Source organism: Molothrus aeneus, chromosome 4, assembly GCF_037042795.1.
Source record: "Molothrus aeneus isolate 106 chromosome 4, BPBGC_Maene_1.0, whole genome shotgun sequence".
Classification (NCBI taxonomy): domain Eukaryota; kingdom Metazoa; phylum Chordata; class Aves; order Passeriformes; family Icteridae; genus Molothrus; species Molothrus aeneus.
The window spans coordinates 61,419,009-61,438,854 of record NC_089649.1 but is presented as its reverse complement, the minus strand read 5'-3'; the positions used below and the strand labels follow the sequence as shown (position 1 = coordinate 61,438,854).

The window sequence follows — 19,846 nt, the reverse complement described above, 5'->3', positions numbered from 1 at the left end:
GGGCAGATTCCTGTGTCAGTTATGTGGATGTTCAGTGTGAACACCTGTGTAATTGAAAGATAAACTGTCCACAGTATTTAGTTACATGACATTTTTTCCTCCCAAGGGCTCCCTTATAGATCAGTGTGCCTGACAGATAGCATTCAGTAAATGAAGCAGCTGCTTAATTTTTGTCATTGTTGTTCACTGTGCAGTCACTCTGAAATCCTGCATGTTGCAAATTCTTCCATTAATGAAAACTGCATTCTTTCCTACATGTCCTTTTTTGGCATACTTGGAAGTCTCACTAATGGGAGCTGACATACTGGGAAGTTTGTTTTTATTTCCTGTACGAGGAGTTGGGACACAGCAACTTTTCTAAATCAGGGAAGAAATCTCCATCTGAGCCAATCTTCATCAGCTCCAGTTAGAACTTCAGAGTAGCCTAGAGCAGCTTATTCACTTCAAATCTGACCTTTTTATCTTTGATCATGGTTCAGCCAAGCCATCCCCTGCCGGTCAGGTTCTTTACACAAACTAATTTCATGTGCTTTGTAGATTGTGAAAGGATTAAGACAAGAATCCTGAAGAAGCAAATTGCATCTGATCATGTAATCTCATTGTGTTTAATCCTGTAAATCACTTTGAACTATAAATTACTTCTAGTATGTCTTTTTTTTCTTTTCCTTCTTTTTTCTTTAGGTGTAACTTGACATAAAGGGCTTCTATGGATGTAGGAGTACAGTAAACAAGAAACATATGATTTAACAACTTCATTATTTTATTTTTCCAAAATAAAATTGACTTCCAAAATTTCATGCATTTATGTTGACCAAGAAAACAGTTTTGCAAACTGGAGGAGATACAGCACAGTTCCAATAAATACATTGTTAATGGTTAATGTTCTTGTTAAGAAATCTGTTTCTATAGTAACTGCTGCAGATTGTCACTTCCTCTAGCATTTGGAATAGTACCAAAGTGAATTTAACACTGATGCTGCAAGGGACAAATCCTATGAGAGCTGCAGTGGATCACTGTGAGCAGTGAGCTTTATTTGGTATGGAGATGTATGAACACACAGTTCAGTAACCAGAGAGGGTGTTTAAGAACTCTTTCTTCCTACCCTTTATTCTAATGGTCTGTGTGCACTTACTTTTTTCCTTCTGCATAAAGACTAGTCCTCATTTGAACCTTATAACAAGGGCACATAAAATACATAGGTATGCTTAAGATTTTAAGTTCAAATATTATGCATGTAAATATTACTAATTTTAAATGTTTGTGAAGAGATTCACCACACATGATACTCACTAAAAAAGAGGGAGTCAACATAGGGCAAATGTCTGTGGCTCAAGCTTTGAAACAAAGCCCAGGTGAGTTTTCAATGGTGTGTTTGTCTTATCTTGTACTAATTGTGTTTCTTTGCCGAAACATAGTGAAAGCAGATTTTTCTTCTCTGTACAGAAGTGCGTATCCTTAGGTGAAGTGGATGTTTTCATGGCTGTGTATTCTGTTTCACTGCATGTTTGCCTCTGGTTTTGTTTGTCTCTGAGTTGAGACTGAACCAAGGAAACTCTTGATTGAGTGAAGGCTGAACCTTTTTTAAGGACAGAGAAAAAGACTACAGAGAAGATGTATTTTCTTTTTGGCAGCCACAGTTTCAGTGCTGGTTCAATTCTGAGAGAAACAGAACTTTGTTTTTGCAAATGTGTATGTTTCCATGCAGTGAGCACTTGGGGATGTTACAGAAACTTCCTTCATGCATTATTTCTTTTCAGATGGACGAGATAAAAGGCAAAGACAGGGTGATTCTGGCTCTGGAGAAGGACCTTGGAGTCCAGGCAGGCCATACCCAGAAACTGCTCCTTCAGAAAGAAGCTCTGGATGAGCAGCTTGTCCAGGTGAAGGAGGCAGAACGATACCACAGTAGTCCTAAGAGGGAGCTTCCTGCAGGAGTGGGAGATATCAGTGAACTGATGGGAAGTCCGGTAAGAAAATGGAGTTTTCTCTGAAATTCAGCTCTGGAGAACTGCCTGGGTGTTCACATTGGTTTTTTGGTTACTACTAGGACCAATTAATGGTAAAATGGCCTGATGCTGCACTGTGCTGTTTTACTGATGATTTAAAAACTCCTTGGACCTCTTAAATTGCAAAGAATATTGAGAAATTCGTGGATATAGAACTTCCAGAAATTACACTGTGATCTTGATCTGTGAACCTCAGTATTTTCTCACTATTTCATTAATTTAGGAATATTTTAACCATTAGAAAATAGGTACTATACTTCTCAAAAATTGAGCCATGTGATTTTAATTTATATCCTTTACAATAGAACTACTTTAGTTGAGAGTAAGAAATCTGGTGAGAAGTAACCTGCTATATATGAAATATTATTTACCTAGATAGTTTTTTTAATTGTTAAACTTTACATGCATTTCACAAGATGCTGTTCATGAAGAATTTTCCCAGGATGTTATTATTTAGTGTTTCAGTTAATTATAGTAAATTTCCCAGATACTGATGTATGAGTCTGTTTTAAACTTACACAATACAGTTGCTAAGCTATGATAGTAAACCATGGACAGTAAAATATTTTTTAAAAAGTAATTTTATAAATCTGTATGTTTTTGATGTAAAGGAGCAGCACCTGGATGAACGAGATGTGCGGAGATTTCAGTTAAAAATCGCTGAACTGAATGCTGTAATAAGAAAGCTGGAAGACAGAAATACTCTCCTAGCAGATGAAAGAAATGAACTGGTAAATTAATTAGTAATAACACAGACGGTGACTGGGAGGGCATCTCTATGGCAAAAGATTTAATGTTGGAAAGTCAGTGTTATAAATAATTTACAAATTAGTCCTGGTTGGCCTCAGTCAATTATATCTAAATGTAACAGAGATTTCTATAGAAATTAATCTTGTGACCATAGAAGACATGGATGGAATCTTTCCTGTTCCACAAAAACAAAAATTTACAGATTTGTTTTGGGGTCATAGTAATGAAATTAACTGGTATGTTGCCTGTAGCACTGTGTAATGATGTTGTGTAAAACATGCATAATCCATGTGCTTAAATTGCTGTAGTCATCCTTTTGAAATTTGTCTCTGTGACGTGCTTACTCTAGCTAGGAGTTCAAAAAGCTTTCTTGTGCTAGTGATGAAAAATCTGCCATTTCTCAAGGGAAGTCTCCTAAGTAGGTGAAATTATCCTAGAAGAGGGATAGTAACTTAGACAAAAAAGGATATGACATGAATTTTAAGAATTAATTTTATCAGCCTTTATCAGTACTTAATTGCTTGTACTGAGGTTAATGGTTAAAACTCCCATTGACTGCAATGGGTGGTGAGTTTCACAATGTCCCTTAATGCCCTAATTCTAGTGGCAGTAGAAAAGATTTTTCATTCTAAAAAGATGGAATCTATATATCTGATTCTAAAATTATGTTGAGGGCTGAAGTGGTGCCATGTGTCAGTCCTACAGATGAGTGAAACATTGGTGGCTTTGTGACACATTGACATCTCCCTCCTTGTTAATATTTTCTGTGGGCCTAAATAACTCAAAACATCCCTGAAGAATGCTGAAATATTTCAATGTATACCTCAGTGTCCCTCTAGATGGAGGGCATGTATGACTCAGTCAAGTGCTCTTCTTAATTCTAGATTCAGTTACATAAGAAAAATATTTTGAGAGAGATGTAAAGCAGTTTTTATATTATAAGACAATAGTACACATAAAATCAGTAGTATTAGCAAGGCCATGTGATTAAGCACTATGAAAAATGTTTTCTCAAGATTGAAACAGAAAACCAAATACTCAGTGAATTTATCTCAGGAAAACAAATATGATCTCTTTCTCCTTTTCAGATAAAACTTAGCAAATTTAAAAATCTTTTGACTGAGAAAAATTGATTTTTTTTCCCAAACAAAACAGCTCATGAACTAAAACCAGTGAAATAATAAATACACACAAATACAAGTAAGAGCAGTAATTTGCTTCACATAATTGTCTAACATTATAAAACCACAGGAGCAAAACTGAGCAGCTTGAAAATGTCAGCAGAATGCTGAGATTGAATCTGTGCCCTCTGGCTGACTTTCTCATTGCTCTAATTATGCATTAAGTGGAGAAAGCGTGTCCTCCTCTTAAGGGATGGCTAAATTGGTGAAAACAACTTGTCTAGAGACCTAGTTGGTCACAAGAAGCTTATATCTATTGAGATTAGTTCATAAAGAAGTCACTATGGATCATCATAAGTGTTTGCCAAGAGCAAAATCCAGTGACCAGATTTAGTTTTTTTGGCAGACAATGCAAAAATGTTATATCTTTCTTGTTTGGACTGCTGTAGTTCTTAGTTCAGCAATGGTGTATGTCAGATGCCATTTAGCAGAAGAGGCTGAACTTTCTGAATTAAGAAAAGCAAGTGGAAACAGACCTATTTTTTCTTTCCTTCAAAGGTAAACAAGCAGTGCTAACTTTGTTCCTTGGCCATTTGCAGCTGAAACGTTCTCGGGAGACCGAAAGTCAGCTGAAGCCTTTGGTAGAAAAAAATAAGAGGATGAGCAAAAAAAATGATGATATGTTACAATGTATCCAGAGAATGGAAGAGAAAATAAAAAACTTATCAAGGGAAAATGTAGAACTGGTAAGTAACCATCTCTGGTAAGTAATCATCTCCAACGTTGTGTTATGAGAGCACATTGCACCCAGTTACTTTGAGCTGGAAGTGCTTGTGAGGCTTTTATTCTAACAAACACATCAGTCTCCACAGTGGGATGGTGCAACTATCAAATGCAGACAATACAGCTGAAAACTCATATTCTAAATTCAGAGTGGCATGTGCTTTGTGTTATATCAATTCACACTGATTAAGGGAAAGGAGCCCAGAGAGATAAAATGTTTTTGCAGGCTGTAAAAAGCTGTGACTAAAAATCAGCTTTAATAAATACTGCTTTTATGATTAGAAGTCAGAACTGAATTTGAGTGCATACACTATGCTAGATCACTGAGTTCACTTGTCTGCTAATTTTTTTTTCCCAGACTGTTCTTTGATTCTGTTCCAGAATATCTTATGTGAGAGATTAACACAGAGGCATATAGAATGTGAGGGGTTTTTTTTTGTTGAAAGAGACCTTGTGTTGTAGTGGAGTATGCACTGATGGGTTCAAAGAATTCTTGGTTGCTACATGACACATGAGAGTTTTTCTCCTGTTGCAGCAAGGCAGTTTAAAACATTCTTTGTTTTTTATTTTTGTAGAAAGAAAAGTTATCTGCACAACCAGCACTGAAGAGGCACACATCTTTGAATGATCTCAGCAGCACACGAGAGGAACAAGAAATTGAATTCCTTAGACTGCAAGTCAAAGAACAACAGCATGTTATTGATGATCTCACAGTGGTAATGTTTATGACTGGTATACACATGTGCATGCACACACATCTATAGGCAAGCTAAAGATTTGAGAGGAATGTTTTGACTCCAGTTGTAGTAGTGATATAGAGATACTTTGGTGTCAAAGGGTTGTTGTTTTTTTCTCAGGTAGTGAATGAATTTTTTTGGAATGTGTATGAATCTTTGTATTAAAAATATTTACCTATTATGAGCTGCTTGTGAAAAAAAGTGCATGATCAGCCTTACTTACAAAACTGGCTGTCAACAAATGAGGAACTTGAGTAAAGGAGACTTTCCAAAACTTAATGGCTAAAATGTGTTGGATGCAAACCCAAGCACTCCCCTGATCTAGAAGTTCTCTTAAAAGAAGGAAGCATGGTGTCATTAATTTCACCTGGCTGAGCATCTCTAGCTGAGCTGGCCATACAAACTGTATTTTAAAAAGATGGGGAGAACTCTGTGTGGTTCATCAAACCAAAGGTAGCAGCATGGCTTAGGATTAGAATTGCCCAGCTGCTGCCCTCTGACTCAGAAGGCTTCTGAAGGTGATGCTCATGGATGTTTGCAGTGTTTGATGTTCACAGGAACCCTTCAAGTTGTGTTTGATGAGGAATCTTTTAAGTTGTGTTAGAGGTGCTATTTAGTGCAATTTGTGATAAACCCTTCTGGTGCTGGCAGAAATTTGCACATAATCTCTGAGAGACTCTTGCCATTCTGGAGCAGCATCTGGAACTCAGGCAGACTCAGACATCTCAAATGGCACTACTGACAGCTGCAAAATGATAAAAATAATTTAAAAGCCTTCTGTCTAAATAGAAAATTAAAGAATTGGATACATCATTGAAAATAAATATAGAAGCTCCAAAAAGGAAAAAGAAGGTGTGTTATTACTGTGTGTGGAACATTGTCTCAGTTCCTGGCAGTTCTCTGAGATTTTGGCCCAGGATTTTTCTCTGAAATCAGTGCCAAAGTTGGATGTCTGTGTGCATTCCCCAGTGTCCCAGTGTTACAAGCAGTAGGATGTTCCTCAGATGCTATGATGTAGGGTCTGGTCCACAGGGCGATGCTGCTTTAGCTTCCAAGTAAAACTGCATAGGAAGGGATGGTGAAATGACATTAGATGTGAGTATATGGCAGATGAAACCTCATTTATATTTCAGTGCAAAGTGCGTATGAGAGGATTCTCTTTTTACTGTCTCAGCTAGTGATATGAGGAAATATATTGTATCCTGACTTTGGTCAAATAATATTAACTTGTGTTTAGTGTAAAAGTAAAATAAATAAATATTTTAAAATATTGTTTCATTTTTGCTTCGTTTCCTACTTCCAGATACTATTCCACTATTCCACTTAAAATTATTTAAAATTTTAACTAGGAAACTTCTTTGGTTCCAGTACAAACTAACTGAGCCTTTGCCTTCAATGTGAATGCAGTGGAATTCTGTGCACTGTTGCTTTTGAGCTCTCTTTTCTGGCCCAAACCACACCTCTACAGATTACAAATGTATCATAGTTACCAAGAATGACCCAAATGTCCCATATCTTATTAATATAAAAATAATCAGCTTAACTCCAGCTGAGAGCAATATGATACATGGAAATAAGAGCAGTAGTCTTAGGGAGTAGGGTTGTGTGGACTGATTAACAGTTCATCTCTAGGGTATCTTTGATGCTGTTGAAAGCTTGCCAACGTGACTTCTCTCACAACAGGGTGTTCTGGTCAGTTCTTAAAAGGAAAGCTGTCAAGGTAAACTCAGATGACTGCAAAAGATGCTAGTGGATGCAATTGGCATTATTATTGTTCTTGTAGCTTGATTTATGTTGAAGAAGTAAATTAAGCAATCTTCTTAAAAACAGGACTAGAAACAGGAAGACTTGGAAGTGTTTGTTTATTCTGCACTGCATTTGTTTGGACACCTGCTTGGGAGGCAGAATGCCCCACTTAAAGCAGGAAATGTGCCTTAAATGGACATCTGAGAAGACAGCACTCTTCTTTAACAGTATAAAATTCAACTGTCTGGTTTTTTAAGCTTAAAATGTTATATTATTCTGCAGCTTGAAATACCTGCACCATTCTACCTTGGCAGTCATTAGTTTTCTTTATTTTTCAAACCACATGTATTCAAGGTGCTGTGTAAGTTGTTGTACTTCTCTCAGCTATTTTACATTTTCCAACACTTATTTCATGGAACAATGTGCTGATAAATAATTTTGTTGTTATTTCTACTGTGAGCTTCCTATTTTTCCAGTTTCTGAACTGAATGCAAAGCAAATAACTGAATAGAATAATACCATGCAGTGAGCAATAACTGCTAAAGAAGCACTTGGAACTGCAATCTGTCTTTTAAAAATAGAGGTGCTGCAAAGAAAGATGCAGAGCTAAGGAAAGAATCAGAAAAAAGCAAGAAGACAGAGCACCTGCCTCCTGTGTTGTTGGGGTTTTTTGGCTTGCTCCTCGGCATTTTTTTACCTTCTCTTCCTCCTCTTCTCCTTTGGAATTTGAGGCAGTATTCTTGGATTTAGACAAACATAAATCTTGCATTTGCAGTCATGGCCTCCTCATGTCATGGTATAGTTATTGTGATCTTGCACCAAAACTGGAGTAGAAAAAAGACAGCGACTAAGCTGACAGAGACTGAGTGTGCCTTTGGATTTGAAACTTTTGCCCTGCAAGGATAAGTCAGTTGTAACACTGTATCTGCATATGCATGCATTTATATCAGAATATGTCTGATATAATAACTTTTAATTACTGAGACTGGACTAATTTTTGGCTACCAACCTGCTGCTTCAGGATGGTTGAACACTGGAGTGACACTCTGAATTCTGTTTCCATAGTGAGCTTCTTGGTAAAAGAGTCAAAAGAACTGTCAGAAATCTGTGCTCAGTATTTAACAAAGCCTTTTCTTGCCAACTTCCCATCAAATGCGTGAAGTACGTGGCTGAAGGTTTGTTTGCTAAAGACATAAAGCTGCAGTGCAGTGTGGTGTAACATGGTGTTAATCAAAAGGATAAAGACGTTGTGTTGGCTTTACCAGAGGCTTAAAGAAAATGTTAATGGTATTTCTCTGTGTTAGACATATCTAAGTATAGTTTTAAAACAAACCCATTCCAAAATGTTCTCTTTCCTTCTAGGAAAGAGAACGGTTATTGCGGTCTAAAAAACAGAGGAGGAAAAGTCTGAAGCCTCCAAAGGTGAGCAAACCTTCGGTTTTTTGTGCATTTCTGTTGCTGTGAACAACACCTCTTACTGCCTGAATTGAATACTTTTAATAAATACTGAATTTAAATACTGCCTGAATTTAAAGCTCTGCTTAATGAGAAAAATCCCATAATTCTTTTGCTTACACTTACTGGTAAGTGCTTCATTTTTTGGGGTAATTCAAGAGTTTTGTACTTCACACAAATAATGTTTTGGGGTTTAAGTAAAAAATAAAATTACACTTTTAGCCACTGTAGCCTAAATATTCAAGTGGCTTGAGGCATAACAATTTAATGGCTTGAAACAACTGCTATTTCAATGGACAGATATTCAGCCTGCTTTAAAGAACATACCCCCTTTAAACTCCTTGTACCAACATAGAGCTAAATCACAATTAAAGAATAAGTCATGCTGGGAATGTTACTGAAATAATCTTCTGTATGTGATATGTAAGTAGTAAGACAATTCCAACTGTTATGGGTCAATAACTAATACAGGGTTCAAGACAAAAATTCAGATTATAAAAGCAGAGACATTTTGCTTCAGAAAGTACCCTTAAAGTTTCTTGTAATGTGCTAAAAGTAACTTGCTGAATAATGTTTTTTGTGAAGTTGAACATTAGCAGCCTGGAGCATGTGTGTGGGAGGTGGGAAATGGAGTAAGAAGGAAAAAATGGAAATGAAGAGTGGAGCTATCATTATCATCTATATAGTAGTTTAAGATATAGTCTGTCATAAATGGGTGCCTTGTGTCAGTGTGTTCTGCAAAGTCTATTCCTGGTAACCTCCAGGTGGTGCTTTTTTATTGCTCTGCACTCTAATGCCTATGTTCTGAAAAATTTATCCTTTGGGACTCTCTATTTCACTGGTAGTTTCTTCAATTTCTGTTTCTAATAATGATGTGTCTTTTACATAGGAAAAAAGGAAAAAAAATCAGAAGTAACAATAGAACCTGCCAAATATATCTGCAGCAACTGTAAACCATTCTTTCTTGATGTAGTATAACTGGAAATTTGTGTTTTGAGAGTAGTTTTTAAAAAGAATGCAAAAGTAAATATATATAGATGTATGTAACTTATACTGTATTTTTTATAGTATTCTCTAATTATTGGCCTTTATCTGATTGTAAGTCAAATGTGTAAGATCATTTGCTAAATTGTAAAATTACCCATGAAACAAAGCTAGTTAAGTAAATTTTTAGGTGTTGGTAACTGGTGATGAGAATTTCTGTAGGCCGAAAACTTCAATAAATATGCATTTATGTCTTGAAAGTGCTCTGTGTTAGTAGAACTTCAGATGACACAGGTGCCACCTGATGTGTCTTGAGCAACCTGATACTTTTGTGGTCTCTTCTTCTTTTCCTTATCAACCAAAGCAAGGATTGGAGAGAATGGGCATGATACCATTAAAAATTTTGTGGCAATGCTATTTTCTGTTTGCTGAGTGCTGTAATATGGGGAATTCTGCTGACTATACTGCAAGAATTGTATGTGTATGGATAGCAGAGTTAGTTGGGATGTGATTCTTATTTAGGATAGAAAAGAAACATCAGAAAGAACAAATGAATCAGTTGCAGGCATTTCTGCTACAAATTATTCCATCCCCTGTCCATTAGCTCTTCAATGGCTGTGGTGACCATTTGAAATTCTGTGTGATGCTAGCTCCTGAAAGGAAAAGCAGGACTATAAAACAAAAACAAGTGAAAAAAGAGAAGGTTATGAGAGAAGAGCAAATGGGATTGTATGTACTATAGTAATTACACCATATATACACAGTAGTTAATATAGTTAATTTATAGCTGCATTAAACTTTCTAAATGAGCTAATTCCTTAAGGAATGAACAAAGTAATCAATAATACTACTGTGCCATTACCTGGCAATGGATAAACCTGTAGAATATTTATGTTTATATGCAGCATTGACTCACAGTTTAACTGCAATTGGTGTTAACTTCTAAAAACCCAATCCTGGCTGATTTCCTTCCAGGCCACCTGTGTAGTCCTGTGAGGATCAAAATCCACAAAGGAAGCTGTGTTTCCCACAGTTAATTTAAACAATCCAAGTGGAATGAGGTGCTCAGATGAGTTTAGATTTTGCCAATTTATCACCTCTGTTTTTACAGCCTATATCGGGAATCCAGAAGAAAATTGTGGAATTTATTTATCCAACTGTTGCAAATGTTGGTTAGATGTCAGTAATGGACATGAGATACAGACATCTCGCTCTGGACAAAGTAGTAACATTAAGTGGTTGGAAGTAGATATCTAAATAGGACATAGGGCCTTTGGCCTAAAATTACCTGTTTTTCTCCACAGACTATAAAGGCAGTCTAAGATGAGTTGTTTTATATGTAGACATGCACAGCTTAAGTGTATTTCTGGCTATTATCTGTGCAAGATTTTTTTATCTCATACAGACCATATAACCTGTATAAAATAGTAGTGAAATTATGTGTTAACCTCTGTCCTAACCAAACACTTGGAAAAAGAAATTGCTGATCTAAGTCTTTGGCTTTGCTTTTCTAAGGTTTGTTAAATGTAAAATTAGGGTTAACACAGTGTACTAACAAGTTTGGCTGGTGGGTTGTATCTATTTCCAGATGTGTCCCATTCCTTGTGACAAAGTGAAGGAGGAAATAACTCATGAGAATGAGGTTTCATGAAACTAGTCAGATAAGCTCATTTTGGAAGTTATAGAATGATTCTCTTTTTGTTCTAATAAGCAGGAACGTGGTGCGCAGGGTGAAGATTTACACTTATCTGCTGCAGATTTTCCTAAATGGGTGCTTTTAGACTCCAGCTTCCTTCATTGCTGTGATGGTCTGACTGCAGAGAGTCTGTGGTCGTTTTCTAATGAGTCTGTGGTTGTTGTCTAAAGAGTATTTTCTGACAGTTGTTTGTGTTATCTGGAACAGAATCCATGGAATGCCTTTCTCCATCTTTGAGACATCTTGTGTGAATGATTTGCTGGTAGCCTTTACAGCCCTGAACATCAGCTCAGCTGAGAAGCTTCTGACAGTTCTGTATTTCTTGGCTTTGTAATTAGCTATCAGTGTTATTTCTGGAGCTCTGTAGGTGCACCAGGTTACTGTTGCTACTGAAGCTTTCACTGAGCACTCTTTTAATTCCCAAGGAGTCCATAGAACAATGCTGGCAACTGGTTCAGGCTCCCCAAGGAAAGGAGCAGCAAAGTGGGATGGGCTTTATAACCTCTGTGCTTGCAGGGTCTTCAGAGGAGTGATTAGTGACTCTATATAGTCAGGTACCTGATTTTTTCCAAGGTGCTTTTTGAATTTTTTTTTTCAATTTTTGTTGTGAAATAACCAAGAAACTTCAGATGCAGTTTTTTTTATATTTTATTTATTTTTGACATGTGTAATGGAGGTACCTTCATTCCATGGTGGCTGGAGTCATGCATTTGAAAGTACGACATATTTACCCAGCTTATTTGGTAACTGTGGGACTCTGTGGATTGTGCCTTTTTTAAACTTTAATAAATGAACTGTATTCTCAGTAGTGGAAAGCCTGCACACTGGTGTGATGGAGTTCATATTTCTTGTTTTATATTTTTCTTTTTTTCTCTGCCTCTGTGCCTTGGTGTGCCTTTATTTTTCTGGCTGCCAAGAAATGACATATAAGCATGAAGGTAAGAAGTTACTGATGAGCACATCTGATTGCATTACAAGGAAATGTATCTTGGATCTTTTTCATCATGTTTGATTAGATCCCTTAAAATGAGATATTTAAATGTAAAATGAAACTACTTTACCAACAGAGAAATCAGATTATATTGAAATTTGCATATAATGTAGTTTATGTGTCACTATTGATTTATAGTAGTCTAAACTTTGATGTTTACTGAGCACCATAATACAGTAGAAGTATTAATACTTGAATTATAAAGACCTAATGCATAACTTTACTTTAAATGTATGTGAAAACATTGCTATAAATCCACATGAAAAATGCTTGCTATTAAATGCATGGCATTTAATAGTAGTCAGTGGAAATTAGAATTCAAATCAGAATTTTTCTGCAATTTACATGACTATTTTCTCAGTTAAGAAGTTGTGATTTAGAAATAAGAAAAGCGCAAACAAATATAAAGTGATCTCTAAGTTGTTAATTCAGAACGTTTCCATTTTTGAAAAAAGTTTGAATGAAACTTGAATAACATGGTTTATATAGTTACAAAAATCCAGTGAGTATTGTGCATTTGTGTATACTTTTCAGAAACAATTGTGGTTCAGCTTTTGAGGCATGCGTGGAGTCTCCCTTGGATTTGATGTATTTATTGATGCTTTATTTATAATTTATTATCTACAACTTTGACTCACATGTCTTTTCTTCAAGTATTTTTTTTTATTTTTCTCTCTACAGCTGTTCCCTTGTGAATTAATTTGTTTTGGTTTTGCTCTGAATAAGTTCTCATAGTTGGTTGTTTCAGATACTAGATGATCAACAGTAAAACTGGCTATTTGGTAATTATGTCATGAAGCAATTCATACGTGTGCAGTAATTCAATATATACATAAATGTGCAGTCATTCATACATATACAGTTATTCAATACCTCATCTCTATTGCTATGGAATGGATCTGCTCCACAAAATGATAAATATACAGCTTTTCTAAAAATGGAGGTGTCTTAAAAATAAATCATTCACTTGTTAACCCCAAATATTACAGGTAGTCTTTACAGCATTTAAAAGTTTTTGACTTTTAACTCTCCTTTAAGTGTTGGGGTTTTTATTGTGATGGGAAGTACTAAGGGTTTTTTTCAGAATTCCCTCATATCTAATAATCAAGTGGTTTATTTATTGATATGTATTTTTCCCCTAGTTTTGCTACAAGTGAAATGTTCAAATTATTTTTCACAATAATGACATGGCTTTAAATATTTTCTCCAGCCCATATACCTTTATTTAAAATCAAGAGCACTGTTGTTTTGCGAATTTATTTTCATTTCTTGAAATGGCATGGGTGGCTGCGTGCATGCAGGGTTAAAGGAAGACATGTATTTGACCTGAGTTATCTAAAAGTGACTGTACAACAGAGATGTAGCAAAAAATCCCACAGGTAGGTAGGTTTTATTGTCACTTTAGTTCAGCTGCTGCTGACTCTTATGGTAGTGTGATCTCTGTGCCATATGATAATAAATTGGAGATTTGTTCTCCATCTTTTAGAAGTCCCTTCCGCCAGCCTTTGCAAAGTCAAGACTTGGCACTTTGTTTAGTGCCACCATCTTCTTTAGTTCCATAAAATGTACCTTCTTGTTTATGAAGCCATATCTGCAGATCAGTTTGGAGTCAGGAAAGTGAGTTGAGCTGGCTACTCAGGTTGTAAATTTGTCTTCCTTACAACTTGAAGTAGCACAATTTCTTTAGCCCTATTTTCAACTCAATATTTATTTGTAGTATTACTGTTACGTGATTGTAAACTGCAACCAGTATTCCGTAGGGGAGGAAAGCCATGGGATGGATGGGCCATCTCCCAAGGACTAATGACCCCTTGTGTTTTGTGGTAAACCTTTGAACTTAGAAGTCTGAAATGGTTTTAATTCGAGTGAGAGTAAATACATTAGCTTTCTGGATAAGTCTTTGTATTTTTAGACTAGAGCTTAAACCTATTCCTTGTGCCCTTTGTTTTGTTAAGTAGGGCAGAAAGGTGAACTGGTGAATCCTGGAGGAAAGGATTAGATTATCCCAGGGAACTGTTTGTTTTAAGCACCTTGGACATTAGCTCTGCCTGGTGGAAGATCACAGTCCTTCCTGAACAAGTGAGGAAAGAATAATGTCCTTCCAGCACTGTGGCATTATAACTGTGATCCTATGAATTCACAAAGTAGTGGTCAAGTAGCTTGCAAAAGGAAATTTGTTTCTCAAGGTTGTTTGGAAGCTCTTTGCCTTTTGTGCTGCATCATATTTATCTGCATGCATATGGATGCACACAGTTTAGAAAAGATATGGCTTTTTGGGTTTCTGAATGAAAATTTTTGAGTACTGTTTGAAGGGGTCTTCCTAAGTGAAGCCGTTGAGTGATTCAGGACATGACCTTGGAGCTGTATTTGGCAGTTTGAGTGGAATTAACTGTACTGTGAAACTATTATGGACTTGTTCAGCTTATGAGTGATCAGGTTGTGACCTGGTGGACTGTGGTGACCAGGGCAGCAGCCTGGCAATGGCACATGGTGTCATCCATGCAGGCAAAAAGTCACACCTACAGGCTTGAGTTTTTGGTACCTCTGAAATCAAAACAGAGTATTTTGACTGCTGATGAGAGCTGTGCTGAACCAAAAGTGTATAGTGAGCATTAGGGCTTTGTGAGAAAGACAAGACCATACTTATGTAATTATACTGGAAAAATCTCTAAGGTTAGGTAAGTCTGGAAAACTGCAAGGAAAGATAAATATTTGGAAATCATCATGATAGAGGGCATTATAGTTAAAACTTTTCTGTACTTTGAATTAAATTGATTGATAACAATTCTTTGCTGAAATGTAGGATTCGTGATGTTTGGAATTAATAACAACTGATAATTTCCAATCCATATGACTATTTTAATAAACAAGCTATTATCTTCTCATAGACAACCTCTGACATGTATTTGAAAAAGACCCAAACAGCAAACTGTGACATCAGGATCTGTGCTTCAGTATCAAGCAGAGGCAAAACATGTAGAGATCTTCTCCATCTTCTTACAGCCACCTGTCTCCATTACCTTGTCTGTCTAGGCTGCTTCATGACCTGAATCCATTTTTCAGCAACACCCTTTAAAAAAATATTTTCAGTTTTCTTGCTTCTCTGAAATTGTGTTGGATTTGTGTGGTGTAAGAAGTTATGCTTTCTATTCATTAATAACAGTTAAAACCCTTTTTTTCTAGTTAAATTTATAAACTTTTTTTTTGTTGAATATCCATGGAAATATGCTGCTTTCTGTGACTATGTTTATTTTTTAAAAAATCACATTTTTCACAAATGATATTGTAGTCATTTCCACTAGCTACTCATTTTCTCTAATTTTCTCTGAGCATGTATTTAATTGATAATGTTGTGTAAAATTTTTTAAATCTGCAGTGCAATGCTGCTTTTCCCTAGACATGTCTTTTTGGCTAGACATAGTATCGGAGCAAACTTTTTGAAAAAAAAACCAAAAGAGAATGATGATACTGAAAAGAAAAATTGTAAGCATAAATTTACACTTTTAAGTAGGGTTTTCCAAAATAGGATTTTTTCTTTTTTTTTTTTTTTTTCTTTTTGCAATTAGTATGAGCAATTAAATTTGTTCCACCTTGGTCTCCAGAATACTTTTTTTCCTTTTGGTTGCACATCTTCTATGTTGCCTTGTACTGGCTTACCTTCTTCTGAATAGATACTGGATTTCTCTACTCTGAATCTTGTAAGGACTTGTGTGATTTTGGTAATTAGGTTTTATAGTTTTGCTAAAGCATTATTCTTTTGGTATTTACCTCATCTCTGTTCCATGTCCAGTTCTGTTCTTGGAGGTTCTTGTCAAATTATGTTGGAAAAGTAACTTATTTAATCAAAGAAGAGTTTGCACTGGAACCTTTCTTTCTTTCTAAATACTAAAATAATCATCAGAGAAGACCTATGGTTACTACTTACTGGGTCATTGGGGATTTTCATCTGTTTTGCTACTAGCTAAAAAAACCTAATTTTTCAGAGGCATGTTGTGGAGACATTTTTTGGATTTGATGAAGAGTCTCTTGATTCAGAAACTTCATCGGTAACTTCATACAACACAGATAAAACAGACAGGACACCTGCAACACCAGAAGAAGATTTGGAAGATGTAAGTGGTAACTGATCAGTTCTTCTTTCTACCTCTTGAAGTATAAATACAAACTTTCAGCTGTTGTACCACATGAACTGTGAAAGATTTGGCAGAGAATCCTTTTGGGTTTTTTTCAAGTCTGGTAACATATACACTTTGCAATAAAATTAATAAGATAATATTCTAACAGATTTAGCAGATATTGGTGTAAGAAATTTTTTTTCCTCAAACTCTTTCTTATTAGTCAAAAGAAAATGAATAGGCATATTGCTTCACCAAATTCAATACTTACTAGACAATAGTTTGCCTTTCAACCTTATAATTTATTTGACTGTTTTGATACAATCAGGATTTTCTTTCTTTGCTCACAATACTCAGAGAGTCCTTTGCAATTCATAGAGGCTCAGATGATCACAGGTAGTAAATACCCAGTGACATGTTTTGTCCTAGCTCTGTGATATTCTCTGCTGCCGGCCTACTTTGGAAGATTGCAGGCGTGAGCACAAAGCACGAATTAGATGCTCTTTTTCATCTTTCTTTCTTGTTCACTAACTTCTGCCTAATACTCCTCAGAAGAAGCTTCCTTTTTTCCTAGGTTTAGTGTCTAATAATATTGTAATCTCTTTTCTTTAAAACTCAAGTTCCTGGAGCAAAAGTTAATTAAAGTGAAGGACATTTCTTGTCCTCAGCCATATAGGAAGGACTTTTTAAGTGTTAAAGTTAGTGGCTTAACATTCAAGGAAAATAATGACTTTGAAAATACTTTGTATTAAAAGAATAAATTTAAGAAAATATATTTGGAGTAATTTTGAAATGTAACTTCTGTGTCAGTGTGCTTTACCCTGGCATTGTAGAGAACAAGTGTAAGGAGGGAAGGGTGGACAGCATGAGAAATAGAACAGATACCTTCTGAGACCCCTCTGGCTCTGGAGTTGCTGAAGACAGGGTCGCACAAAACTGTTTCCTCTCATCTTTCCCCAGACAGTTTTCCCATTTCTGTACATTGCTGTCTTACACGGCAACTCACACTGTCCTTAAGTTGTGTGGTAGACACAGTTCCTTTCCTTTCCACTTGTTTTAGGATTTCATACCTTTATTAAACTTTGAGACTTAGTATGAGTTGTGTTGCTTGTTTGTGAGTCTGTCTTCTGTACAGACAAACCCATTATTAAATATATTTTTACTAACCCACTTCCCCCCTCTTTTCATTAAGAGCACACCTAAAGAAGAAGCTGAACTCAGGTTTTGCCAGCTAACAAGAGAGTATCAAGCTTTGCAAAGAGCGTATGCATTGCTCCAAGAACAAGTTGGTGGAACTCTGGATGCAGAGAGAGAAGCAAGGGTAATTTTTTAACTGAAATTCTTTAAATCTGAATTAATAGAAAAAGCTGAAACCATTTGTAATAGCGGGAGGTATCATTGCAGGTCAGTGAAATGCAAAGCCAATGTTTTTGAGAATTAGAGGATGTCATAAGTAAGGTGATAATTTAGGTTCATCTGGTGCAATCAGAACAAAGATGTCATTATACTTTATTTTAGCATATATAATATATTAAAGATTTCTATGCTATGAGAGTGATAACCCATTTGAACCTGCAATTTGGATAGTGACATGATGGATTTTAAATGAATCACAGGGTAGCTTGTTACAAGGGCATAGGTACATCCATCATATGATTATATTAAAAATCTCCCAAATCTGAATCAAATATCTGACCCAAATCTTGGTTCTGGCACACTGGGAAGCAGTTTTGCACAACAGGAAGAGGGGACTCCTGATGGACACCAAGTTGGACAGTTAAAAAACTCCTGACTGTCTTCCCACTACAACTTCCCCAAACCCCAGAAATGGAGAAACATATTAAATACTGTGATTATTATATGTTACTGCTTTGCTACATGTGGCCACTGCACTGTGCCACTGCAGTGTGTTGCTAAGAATGCAGAAGGAAAATGATTTTAAAGTGTTTACTGGTAGCAAAGGACTCAACCAACCTACACTTCTTTTTTTATTTTTTCCTGTGAAATATAGTTCTTATAATAGTAGAATTGCTGCTTCATGGCTTTATTTATTAGAATTCTTAACATCTTACAAAAGCCTAGTCAGTTTTGACACTCTCTTTTTAAGTAGGACACTTAGCCAAGGAAAGCTGTAAAGACTTTGAAGATCACTTCTCAAGATAGAATTAGGATGGAGGACATAACTCCATCTACTGTTAAAAAAAGGATTTCAGGGGCAGTCATCTACTTGCCAATTATGAGAGGCCATTATATATTTTCTTTGCCTTCATGGGTTTTTTAAAATTTTATTTTCCAGGCATTTACAGATTGTATTTTTTTAATCTTGGAAATTGTTGCTATTTCTTTTTAATGTTATTTTGGGTTTTTTGGTACACCCCTGCAAATCCATCTCCTCAGTGAGTCATAAATTAGCTTTTTGCATAGTTTATTTTGGTGGGATGAAAATTTCCTATTACTTATAGATGAGGCTTAAGGTAAACAAGTACCCAAAGATGCACAGATGCAGGGAAAAAAATCCCTATAGTAATATTTAAATTGCTTGGGTGGAAAAGTACCTGAAGTAGGGTGGAAAAAAATACTTGTGGCAGGTCAAGGAGCCTCAGTGGCTGAGGGTCTCCAGAAACATGTGTTTTATATCCTTTTTTGTTTAGTACCTTCTATGATCCAGTGCCTTTTAGTGCATCACTGGACATGGGGTGTAATACCCACTGTAGTGTAGTCCTGAGTGTAATAATCATGTAAATGAGGAAAACTGACCAGCATGTGCTGTTTATGGGATATGTAAATTGTTTTGGGTAAATATATTTCATTTACCTAAAGGCCTTTTTCAGTACTTAATGCAATTCTTTTTCTCCCTTGTTCTTTTTTCCCCAATTGCCTTAAGTTACTAAAGCTTATGAATAGCTTCTTAGAGCTCTTTCAGTTTCTAAATTAATTTTTTTCTTCCCCTGGTAAGAACTTTGTCACTGAATATGGGATGTTAACATCTTTTTAGGCTAGGAAGGAAAAATCCTGTTAAACTGGCAGTTTCAAAATTTCATGTAACATAAACACAAAACCCAACTATTTTAATGAAAAACATTAAAAGCTGATGGGACAGCCCATAAAATAGTAGAAAATATATTTACTTTTGATTTCTCCTTCTCCCCTTCCCCCCACAGACTCGTGAGCAACTGCAAGCTGATCTTCTCAGGTGTCAGGCAAAAATTGAGGACCTGGAGAAAGCTCTAATGGAGAAGGGACAGGTAAAAGGCTCTCTAAATGTGCTCTCCCACATCGTGTTCTCTGCGTGCAGTGGTGCCCTTGCCACCTTCATTGCTTACTGGTGTGTTGGTGTCAATGATGCAGCTTAATTGCTACTGCAGCATTACATCACTCAAATAAAGGAAAGGATTTTGCAGCCTAAGAAAATGTCATTACAGACTCATTTTCTAACACATAATACACTAAAGCGTGGTATTA

The 19,846-nt window shown here is 36.0% G+C and overlaps 1 protein-coding gene across 1 annotated transcript in view; it reads left to right on the top strand.

The window, feature by feature from the left end:
- The window catches only part of JAKMIP1 (janus kinase and microtubule interacting protein 1), a 228,400-nt gene that overhangs the window by 81,804 nt on the left and 126,750 nt on the right, over positions 1-19,846 (top strand). The window contains exons 6-13 of the mRNA XM_066548634.1: positions 1,758-1,967; positions 2,618-2,737; positions 4,477-4,623; positions 5,236-5,376; positions 8,506-8,565; positions 16,253-16,381; positions 17,577-17,705; positions 19,546-19,629. Coding sequence (XP_066404731.1) covers positions 1,758-1,967; positions 2,618-2,737; positions 4,477-4,623; positions 5,236-5,376; positions 8,506-8,565; positions 16,253-16,381; positions 17,577-17,705; positions 19,546-19,629 — 1,020 coding nt within the window. The remainder of the gene's footprint in view (positions 1-1,757; positions 1,968-2,617; positions 2,738-4,476; positions 4,624-5,235; positions 5,377-8,505; positions 8,566-16,252; positions 16,382-17,576; positions 17,706-19,545; positions 19,630-19,846) is intronic.